The sequence below is a fragment of the Podarcis bocagei genome (genome assembly GCF_964188305.1).
Source record: "Podarcis bocagei genome assembly, chromosome: 13".
Taxonomy (NCBI): domain Eukaryota; kingdom Metazoa; phylum Chordata; class Lepidosauria; order Squamata; family Lacertidae; genus Podarcis; species Podarcis bocagei.
In genome coordinates, this window is record NC_138138.1 from 51,942,465 (window position 1) to 51,953,369 (window position 10,905).

The 10,905-nt window shown below is 50.0% G+C and overlaps 1 protein-coding gene across 2 annotated transcripts; it reads right to left on the reverse strand.

The window, feature by feature from the left end:
* Positions 1 to 3,174: 3,174 nt before the first annotated feature.
* NEDD8 (NEDD8 ubiquitin like modifier) lies at positions 3,175 to 10,709 on the reverse strand. Of its 2 annotated transcripts, none has more exons than XM_081168265.1 (4): positions 10,245 to 10,709; positions 8,090 to 8,137; positions 6,161 to 6,243; positions 3,175 to 3,707 (listed from the first exon to the last, which is right to left on the reverse strand). In XM_081168265.1, exons 1-4 carry the CDS (start codon positions 10,260 to 10,262, stop codon positions 3,617 to 3,619), a joined length of 240 nt encoding a protein of 79 aa, XP_081024391.1. In that variant the 5' UTR covers positions 10,263 to 10,709; the 3' UTR covers positions 3,175 to 3,616. The 2 variants fall into 2 exon arrangements, with proteins under 2 accessions (XP_081024391.1, XP_081024390.1); XM_081168264.1 differs by lacking the exon at positions 10,245 to 10,709 and adding an exon at positions 9,984 to 10,175.
* Positions 10,710 to 10,905: the final 196 nt, after the last annotated feature.

Here is a 10,905-nt window from a genome sequence, read left to right on the forward strand (position 1 = left end):
GGCCGGCGGAGCTGCAGATCAGGCCCCCGTTTTCTTCCTGCGAGGAGCAACGGGAGATGCAGAATCCGGCCCTCCAGGAACCAGCAGATCGGCGGCGGATGAATGACAGGCTGCCTGTCACTCGGGCGCTTCCTCTTTCACTTGATCGCCGAGGAGCCACGTGCTGCTGCTGCTGCTGCTGCTGCGGAAATTCCGGATGCAAACAGCGGCTGCGAGAGCGTTCCAGGGCCGCCCCCGGGTTAACCCCTTCAGTCCCGGGGGGTTGTGGAGGGGGCAGGAGATGCCAACATAGCAGGACTCCCCCCCTTTTCTTTTTTTAAAAAAAGCATGGGTTGTGATTGTTGCAGGAATTGGCCGCGAGGGAAAGGCGAGGACGGTGGATTTTGTCATGCTTACGATCATATTTTCTTCTTTTGTTAATCATGCTGCTTTAAATGCGTATGTTATATTTAACTTCGTTTAGCAATGTTTTTTTTCCCCCTTTTGAAATGTTTTAAGATTTGTTTTTGTTCGCTTTGTTTCAAACATGACTTCTGTAGCTGACCTCCTTTGTAATGTTTTATTTTGAAATCTTTTAAGGTAATATTTTAGTTTTCTGTTAATTATGTTGCTTTGACTGTATACTCTATATTTGATTTTCTTCAGAAATGTTTGATTCTGGATTGTTTTATTGAAGTTTTAATATGCTGTAAACCGCTTTGGGATTTTTTCTTTAAAATATAAAGTGGTATAGACATGAAATAAATAATAATTTTGCACACGCTTTGAATAATTCTGATTGCAGCTGCTCTTTAAAGGATTATTATGTCGGTGCTATATATAAAATGTTAACTTGGGCTCTGCATAAATATATATTTAAAACTTGGGCACCTCTTTAAACAAAATGTAAATTTGGGTGCTATATAACATTCTAGTTTGGGTGCTATTTAGTTTTATTTTGGGCACCTCTCTAAAAAATGTTTTTTTTTATTTTGGGCATGCTTTAATTTTTTTTCCTAATTCAGGCACCTCTTTAAATAAAGCGACAATGATCTTTCTTTTGGGATTAAAGGGGACATAGCAGAGTATCAGGAGTGATTTAAGAATTTTTTTACTGCAGGTTTTATACAGTATTTGGCTTTCAAGCTGTATTCAGGACGGCATAAACTGCCGGATCAGTTTTCTTCAAGACATGGAGGTTTGCCTAAATAAATACATCTGTGGCATCCAGATTTGTTAGATATAGTGTTAAGAAGAGCTCTGTCTCAGAAAGTCATCCAGAGCTATGAACCTCAGATGTCAGAGGAAGAGTGGGGCAGACCTATTTAGGATTGTACAGGACCAGTCAACCCAGCTGATTTCTGGGAACAAGCTGTGACATCTTCCATGTGACATCTCCTGTGTTTAAGACACAAGTGTTTTGAGGAAACAGGGTGCAGTTTGGCACAGCCTATGGCAGGGAGTGGAGGAACGCAGGTGGCACTGTGGGTTAAACCACAGAGCCTAGGACTTGCCGATCAGAAGGTCAGTGGTTTGAATCCCCGCGACGGGGTGAGCTCCCGTTGCTCAGTCCCTGCTCCTGCCAACCTAGCAGTTCGAAAGCACGTCAAAGTGCAAGTAGATAAATAGGTACCGCTCCGGCAGGAAGGTAAATGGCGTTTCCGTGCGCTGCTCTGGTTCGCCAGAAGCGGCTTAGTCATGCTGGCCACATGACCTGGAAGCTGTATGCCGGCTCCCTCGGTCAGTAAAGCGAGATGAGCGCTGCAACCCCAGGGTGGGTCATGACTGGACCTAATGGTCAGGGGTCCCTTTACCTATGGCAGGGAGTGCCAACGTGGTGCTGTCTGGATGTTGGACTCCCAACTCTCATGCCCCCAGGCAGAACGGCCAATGGCCAGGGATGATGGGAGTTGTAGTTCAACATCCAGAGGCAATGCCATTCGCTACCCCTGGGTCGACATCAAGTCACACAGCAAGGATCTGCAGTTGAGCTCCCTGGCGCCAGCGCTTTCTCTCATCCCAATAAGGCAAAAACCTTCACAAACCCCAGAAATTTCACGACAGGAAATGAACATTTGGGGAGTTTGCTCTGCTTCCAACATCGTCCTTTCGTATAAATGATGTAGTGGGGGAACGTCCTGATGTATACACGGACAGGCAGTCCACGTGTGAAGAGATGTAAAAAGAGGCTGTTGCGGAAGGATTTTGCTAGGAGGATCCGCTTAATCAAGACTGTACAAGGAATGTTTGCACAGGAAAGCTCCGCCACGGGTTAGAGAGAGGTAGCAGAAACTCTTCCCGCCGAGTCAGGCATCCAGCTCTGTTAACGAAGCCCTGCTTTCCGTCTGAAATTTAATTTCTACGCCCGTGTAAAGCCGAGGCGAAGGAATGTCTCTCTATAAGCCTGTGTTAATACTTAATAGCCAGGCGGACTCCACATTTATTTGGCCCGCTGTGGTTCTGACCCAATAAAAGCCACCTTAAACATTGCAACGGAAGGGGTTAACTGAAGAAAATCCACTACTATCATGGTTCCCACCGCAAAAAAATCTGGGAACTGTAGCTCTGTTAGCCCTTGTTGCCCTGTGCATACATATACAGTGGTACCTCGGGTTAAGTACTTAATTCGTTCCGGAGGCCTGTGCTTAACCTGAAGCACAACTTTAGCTAATGGGGCCTCCCACTGCCGCCGCGCCGCCGGAGCATGATTTCTGTTCTCAACTTGAAGCAAAGTGCTTAACCTGAAGCACTATTCCTGGGTTAGCGGAGTTTGTAACCTGAAGCGTATGTAACCCGAGGTACCACTGTACGAACATACATGCTATAGCAGGGGTCAGCAAACTTTTTCAGTAGGGGGCCGGTCCACTGTCCCTCAGACCTTGGGGGGGCGCACTATATTTTGAAAAATAATAATGAACGAATTCCTATGCCCCACAAATAACCCAGGGATGCATTTTAAAGAAAAGGACACATTCTACTCATGTAAAAACACGCTGATTCCCGGACTGCCCATGGGCTAGATTTAGAAGGCGATTGGGCCGGATCCGGCCCCCGGGCCTTGGTTTGCCTACCCTACGTTATAGATCCCAGAGGAAAGAAAATGCCCTTTGAGCCACTTTTGACTTGAGGATCCTGAATACCCCAGTGAAAAAGGCACATTGTAAGCAGCGTCGAACACAGTCACGAGCCTGCAACTCAAGAAACCACGTGAAACACCTTTATTTAACATTCAGCCATTTCAACTGCGGGAAGGGGGAGTGGGCAGGGAGAAGGACATTTGAATGAGGGGAGGCAAAACACAGCCAACGAGCATAGGCAGCACTTGAGACGTTGCCGGGGTGGAAATGAATGAGGGTCGGGGCTGGCGGGATGCGGGATCCCCCAGGAAGGCAACAAACCATGGACTCCCCCTCTCATGCCCCTGCTAAATGGCACCTCCCTCAAATGACAGCTTGCGAAAGATCTCTGGAGTGGTGGGCGGCAGCGGCACCCATTTTCTTCCTGGATCCGGGAGGAAGAAAGGATTTGGGAGGGTAGCTATGCGCAGCCTGGTGGTGTCCCACACGCAAACGGCAGATCTGTCCTTTGGGGGGAGGGGGGGAGGGAGAGGGGGACGTGCCGAGGGACGGGTGCGCTATCATCGCAGGCCTCCCCCTCGTAGCGCCAAGACCAAATGGAGCACAGAGCCGCCCTGGATCTTGTAGTCGGCGGCCGTTTTCTCGTCGTTCCTGGGAAGAGGAGAAGGCAGGAGTGGTTAGAGCGCCCTGGGCCAGGGTGGAGTCCTACAAATGTTCTGGACTACAACCCCCACAAGCCCCAGGGGCTGGGGCTCTACAGACTGGCGTAGTCCAGCAACAGGCATGTAATACAGCGCAACACATTACTGCTGTCACTTACCAAGTAGTAGTACAGTGGTACCTTGGTTGTAAAGGGACCCCTGACCTTTAGGTCCAGTCGTGGCCGACTCTGGGGTTGGGGCGCTCATCTCGCTTTATTGGCCGAGGGAGCCGGCGTACAGCTTCCGGGTCATGTGACCAGCATGACTAAGCTGCTTCTGGCGAACCAGAGCAGCGCACGGAAACACCATTTACCTTCCCGCCGGAGTGGTACCTATTCATCTACTTGCACTTTTTGACGTGCTTTCGAACTGCTAGGTTGGCAGGAGCAGGGACCGAGCAACGGGAGCTCACCCCGTCGCGGGGATTCGAACCGCTGACCTTCTGATTGGCAAGTCCTAGGCTTTGTGGTTTAACCCACAGCGCCACCCGCGTCCCAAGGTACCACTGTAATAATAATATTTTTACCCTGCTCATACCCCAACAATAAGATATCGTTGAAGGAAGCAAATGGGCTTGGCCCATAATAATGTTACTTCATTCATTATTAACTGAGGCAAATTTTTTTGCACAAGGTAGTTTTCTTTCCCAGTGTTCCCCTACCTAAGACTCAAACCTCTGGAGGGCTCCAGATTTGCAAAGGCTGGGATAAGGTCTTCACGGATGTATTGTATAGTTGAGCAACAGGCCAGATAATACACCCAGGTACATTGCAACTGTCCTTCTGAGGTGGCCAGGGGTGCTCAGATCTTCCAGAGACAATGCGAGATTTGGCATCTTTCCGCAGGGCCTGCAAGATGGAGCTGTTCCGCCAGGCCTTTGGGCAGGATGCAGTTTGACTTACTTTCCTTTGTATAAAACAAGCCCAAAGGAGGCCCCCAACTCACTCACAGGTCCTTGTAGGATCAGTGGAAACAGTTGGTCCCGGCAAGTATTAACCACTCTCAACTCCAACCTGATAACTGCCACCTGCCCTGATTTTAACTTGTCTGAATTAATTTTAAGATGTATTTTAATTAATTGATGTCTGTTTTTATGCATATTATGTTGTTTTATGATGTTAGCTGCTCTGAGTCCGGCCTCGGCTGGGCAAGATACAAATAAAAAATTATTGTTATTATTAATCTTGTTTCTCTCCCACTGATATATGGAATGTGTTTGGCAGGAACTTGAAGAAGGGCTTTTGCAGAATCGTAAAGTTGGACCCCTAGAGTCATCTAGTCCGACCCCCTGAAATGCAGGAATTTCAACTGAAGTGGCTGGTCCCAAATTCTGGAACATCCTGCTGAGGGGGGCTGGTCTAGCACTCTTCTCGATGACCCTCTTCTAGTAGGGAAAACCCTTTTCATTTAAAGCAAGTATTTGGCCAACTGGACCTCAACTGCGTTCTTCTGCTGCTATCGTGTTTAAATATGCCTTTTCAATGAAATCATGTTTCTAAACTGGCTTTTTCCTCTCTGCTCTTAGCCCCTCATGATCATATGGCATTCTTGCAATATCGCTTTAAAAAATATATATATACATCTAATATATAAAATATTGCGGCTGTTATTGTCGCTATCCACCTTTGGGGGTGTTTTTTCATGGAAAGGCAGCACAGAAATGCCAGTGGGCCGGATCGTTATCTCCTCCACCCCTCGTGGGGCCACCACCTGCCAATCACCTGATGCCACAATAGCATCAGGTGACTTTTTGTCGCACGCTAGCCTTGTAAAATGCTTTGCAAAGCGCTCTGCAACGTTTTGAAAGGGGCTGACAAATCAGCTGGGTCTTGCATCTTTCCGCCTGCAAGACAGAGCTGTTCTGCCTGGCCTTTGGTTTGGACTCAGCCTGACCCTTATGTTTCCCTCCCCTTAAGGTTTTGATTTATGGGCTACTATTAAAATGAGGCTGCATTTTAAATGGTATTTTAACCCGCATTTTAATAAACTGGTTTTTGTTTGTCTCCCAGCCCAATAATGTTTTATTATAATTTTATTGGTGTTAGCCGCCCTGAGCCCGGCTCTGGCAGGGTATAAAATAATAATAATAATAATAATAATAATAATAATAATAATAACTGTTATTATTGCCATGCCTTTCCAAAAAGCTGTCTACTGCAGCACTTTGCCCTGCGTTTTCCAAGCTTGCAACCCCCGCCACGGCTAAGCCAGGTTTTCACCTGCCCCATACCTGTAGGGCCGGGAGCTGTGGCTTGGCCTGATGAGACCTGAGGGCCACCGTCCTATAAAACAATTATCCCGCAATGCCCTAGGGCAGCCTCTGCTTCTACTCTAGCAGTATTACAAAAGCCAGGCATTCCCCACAATACACTGGGAAGCAGCCACCGATCCTGGTGGACTCACATCTGCTTGCCGCTGTAGATGAGTCGCTGTTGTTGTGGCGGGATTCCCTCTTTTTCTTCCACTCGCTCCTTTATTCTCTCCACCTGGGGGGGAAGGGGGGCAGAGAGATAGAGAGAGAGGAGAACAGAAAAGGGTCACAGTCTATCCAGAGGAGTTTTTAGCTGCAACCTCACATCAACACTAGTGGGCAAGGCTGATGGAGGGAAAACTCACTTCCCAGGGGGGAAAACGGCCTGCTTGACTCTTTCAATTCGTTTCGCTGTCACAAAGGGCAACATCTTAGCATTTGGGCCTCCTCATCCTTGCATAGCTTTCCCTTTTTAAAGGGAAATTCCCTTATTCTGAATAGGATTCCTCGTAAGAAAAGGGAAAAGTTGACAGCTATGTCCTTGTGGCCTCTGCCCCAAAAGCTCCTGAATGTGGCCCAGAAGGATCTGATGAACCTCTCAAATGTTTCTCGTTCAGTTACTGAACTCGAAGCATGGGAACCACCAACAAAAATATATACCGTATTTTTTGACCCATAGGACGCACTTTATCCCCTCCAAAAATGAAGGGAAAATGTGTGTGCGTCCTATGGGGCAAATGCAGGCTTTCGCTGAAGCCTGGAGAGCGAGAGGCATCGGTGCGCACTGACCCCTCTTGCTCTCCAGGCTTCAGGAAGCTATCCTCAAGCCTTGCAAGCCTGGCGGGAGTTCCCGCGGGCTCACAAGGCTTGCGGGCAGCAGCCTGCAGCCCCGGCGAGTGTCCGCAAGCCTTGCGCGCCCGGCAGGAGGTCCCGCCGAGCGCGCGAGGCTTGGGGCGGCAGCCTGTCGCCTGAAGCACGGGGAGCCCTCCGGAGGGCTCCCCGTGCTTCGGGCGAGTGTCTGCAAGCCTCGCGCGTCCGGCGGGAGGTCCCGCCAAGCGCGTGAGGCTTGGGGCGGCAGCCTGCAGCCCGAAGCACGTGGAGCCCCCCGGAGGGTGCCCCGTGCCTCGGGCAGGTGTGCGCAAGGCTTGGGGCGGCAGCCGTGGCGGGGGGGGGATAATTTTTTTTTATTCATTTCCCCCCCCCAAAAAACGAGGTGCGTCCTATGGGCCGGTGCGCCCTATAGGACGAAAAATACGGTAATTTGGCGAAATATTTGGACTTTATATGTATTGGTATAATTTGGAATAATTAATGTGATATGATTGGATTGTTAAATGGAAAACTTAATAAAAATTATTTTTTAAAAAAAGAACCTCTCAAACGTTTCTCACATGGGACCAATGTGACTGGGAGGCGGATGGGCATTGTGGTTCAGTTGCGCTGATGAAGAAGATGTCATGCTTGGCCAGCAAAGTCCTGGCTGTCCTTTCAAGAGGACGTACGCCCTTGGCAAACATGTCTCATCGCCCACTACCTGAGGGCAAGACAGCAGAGGAGGAATAGCTCCACCATCTGGCCAGACTGATAACAGGCCACGCCTGGGTGGGTGGGGGCCAGATGAAAGAGGACATGGATACCAACCGACAAAGCCCCTTTCCCTCTACAATTGGATCAATCCATTCATCTTCAGAGAATAATTTACGTACCACTTAATGCTATAGTTTCTAAGAGGTGTACAGCAGGGATACAGCACATATTGCAAAAAGGAACCCAAGATCGGGGGGGGGGGCTCTCTTAAAATGCCTGTTTCACACTGGAAGTTCAACAGGGAGTGGGCCTGTTTGATCTCAGCCAGTTCTGCAAAACTGGACTTGAGGAAGAGAGAGATATGTTGTTTGCCTTGGTGCAAGGGGCTGGGCAGGACCCCCAGTGACGCAAACCAGCCCCACACACCAGGGCAAATGACATGTCCCTCTCCATATACTAGAATGGAAAAACCAAACAGGTGATTCCCCTGGTAAGTGCAGGGCACCGCTATCATCACCACCATCCCACCCGCCATGTTAGTCTGCCCAAGGTACCTTGTCTGTGGGTTCTATGTCAATCTCAATCTCTTTTCCGGTGAGCGTCTGCAACGAAAGAGAGAGACCTCAGCTACTAGCAGCCACCCATCTCCCGCACAATGATTCAGCCACCTCTTCAGGCAGCAAGGCTAGAAGAGCGACATTTTTTCCTCCTGCTGCTCCCAAAGAAAGGTGGAGCTGGGTGCTTTTTGAGAGCTTACGGCCCTCCCCAAACTCCCTTCTCATTCTGCATCAGGATTGTAAAGGTAAAGGGGCCTTTGACCATTAGGTCCAGTCGTGGCCGACTCTGGGGTTGCGGCGCTCATCTCGTTTTATAGGCCAAGGGAGCCGGCGTACAGCTTCCAGGTCATGTGGCCAGCATGACTAAGCCGCTTCTGGCGAACCAGAGCAGCGCACGGAAACACCGTTTACCTTCCCGCCGGAGCGATACCTATTTATCTACTTGCACTTTGACGTGCTTTCGAACTGCTAGGTTGGCAGGAGCAGGGACCAAGCAACGGAAGGTCACCCCGTCACGGGGATTCGAACCGCCGACCTTCTGATAAGCAAGTCCTAGGTTCTGTGGTTTAACCCACAGCGCCACCCGCGTCCGTAGCTCCCACCATCTCCCCGGACACAATTCATTATAACCTTCCTCTCTCTGATCACGCTCAGAACTGGAGCTTGCGGCTTTCCTCTTCCACCATGAACCAGAGACAGTATCCCAGAACCCCTCACTCCAGCATTCCCGGCTCATTCCATTTCTGCCCTGGGGCAATCCACAACTCAGATTTGAAATGGGAGGCAATCTTTCCACCCATCTCCATTCTGAACACCAGAGGAAGTGGGAGACAGGCAGCATCCCAATGCATGTCAAAGCAGTTGGGGGAAATTTAAAACACTGGGTTAAAACCATTTCCCTTTGCACGGCTGCTGGCTCTGAAACCCAGAAGCAGATCCTGTCAAGTCAACAGAAGACTGTGGCGTTAGCATTTTTCATGAAATGGGATTCCTGGGGTGCGGCCTGATGATCAGCAAGCCTCAAGATTCACACGCAGAGCAGGTAGCTCCCCATTTGGCAGCAAGTTTGCCAACAAGGAGAAGAAAGCAAAAGGAAAAGATGCTTAAAGGTAGTGCCTGGCCTAGAACTCCATCTGAACAGAGCACCTCTTCCCGCTTATTCTCTCCCCCCCCCCCAACGCAGCAAGAACATCCAAGGAAGCTCTTTTGTGAGTGCCCCTACATCATGAACAACTGTAGGAAAGGTATAAGATGTATGGGCAGTCTTCCACAATCCAGTCTCCTTCAGATGTTTTGAACTACAAGTCCCCTCATCTGTGCTGGCTGGGGCTGGTGGGAGTTGTATTCCAAAATGTCTAGAGCGCACAAGGTCTGGGGAAACCTACTATAGAGCCTTCTGGGTGGTGGCACCCCAGTTCATTGAATTCCCCTGGCACCTTTCCCACCTTTGAAGCAGTGCTAGCAACAGTCATGCCAAAAAAAGGTTGCTATCTCTGTTCCAGCAGAACTCCTGAGCTCTATTTGATCCCAGCATTAAGTGACAAAATTGTACCTTGGGCAATAGCTCCAAAATTCAATGTTGGGTTTGCAGCTGAAAATGATGCAGTTTCAACTAAACATTTCCTCCAGTTTCACCACTGAGTGGAGCTCTTCAACACCATCTTTGAGCTGCTTGTTAAACTGTGGAGCTGAATACCAAATTATGGACTAACACCCATAATTCAATGGTTTATAATCTAGTCTCTGGTGGAATCTAAGCTTCTGATGGGCTCACTATACTGCTGTCTTTGAAATTGTTGTTTTATTCTAGTCTTTTTTTCCATTGTAGGCCAGCTGAGGAAAAAAGTCTTAAATAATGAATTATTACGGGGGGGGGGGAGAGAAGCTCTACCTGTTTGCCTCCTGCCTGCAGGAGGAAGCTGTGGGAGGAGCCTCTCTTTCTGCACTTGGCCAAGGGAGGAGCCCCACCCGCAACACAACCAGGGCTGGACGGGAGCGAGGGATGCCCGCAGGTGCCCCACAATGCACCGCGGCAGGGGCGAGGGGAGCCGCAAAGCTCTCCCGTCATGCCCCGGGGCACGAGGAGCTGACCCCCCCCCCGGTCTTCTCCCACCCTTCTCCTCAGTGGGGAACCGCTGAGAGCCTCCCTTACCTTCACTTTGATCAGCATCGTGACCAGCCTCTTCAGTCAGCCGCGCGACCTCTGACCTCGGAAGCAGAACAGGACCGCTGTTCCCCTCACGCTCCCGCGCTCCTTCCGGCCTATCTGACGTCACTTCCGCTTCGGAGTATTCCCTCCTCCCTACACACAAAAGGTCTTCCAGTCTTTTTCGCCTTTTAAAAAAAGGAAACTAGTAAAGACATTTAGAGCTCGAGATAAAGCGTGCGGCGGCGTTGCTCCGTGGTTGAATCCCCGCTTGAATTCACCTCTTCGACACCCCTTTCGCTGAGTGACCCGCAGTGCACTATGGGAGATGGAGTCCTTTCCACACAAGTGAACCTTTACGAGCTACGTCTCCCGCGCATTTTGTTCCATACTGCCGCAGCAGCCGTCGCTTTAATGGGCGGGACTATAATTCCAGCCTTGCCTAATTGCTCTCTAGCCATTCACTTCTGCTTCGCGCTCCCCGCCTTCAATTCATTCGGACTACATCTCCCGTCAGGCACTGCGGCAGAAACCCCTCTCCGCCGTTGCCCCGCCCGCTGGGAGTAGCCGTCTTTTCCCCGCTCTTGATTGGCTCTCGCGAGATTCGCCGCCGCGCGCACGCACGCAGGTGGGGGCAAACGTTTCCCGAGAGCGGTTCCAGGCGCGT

Bases quoted from the DNA above. Each gene is read 5' to 3' on its own strand.
- NEDD8 (XM_081168264.1), bottom strand. From the start codon at position 10,160: ATGACGGGAGAGCTTTGCGGCTCCCCTCGCCCCTGCCGCGGTGCATTG. The intron at 8,138-9,983 runs GTAGAGCTTCTC...CTTTCGTTGCAG, and splicing joins TGCAGGCAGGAGGCAAACAG to ACGCTCACCGGAAAAGAGAT. The intron at 3,708-6,160 runs GTGAGTCCACCA...TCCTCTTCCCAG, and splicing joins ATCTACAGCGGCAAGCAGAT to GAACGACGAGAAAACGGCCG.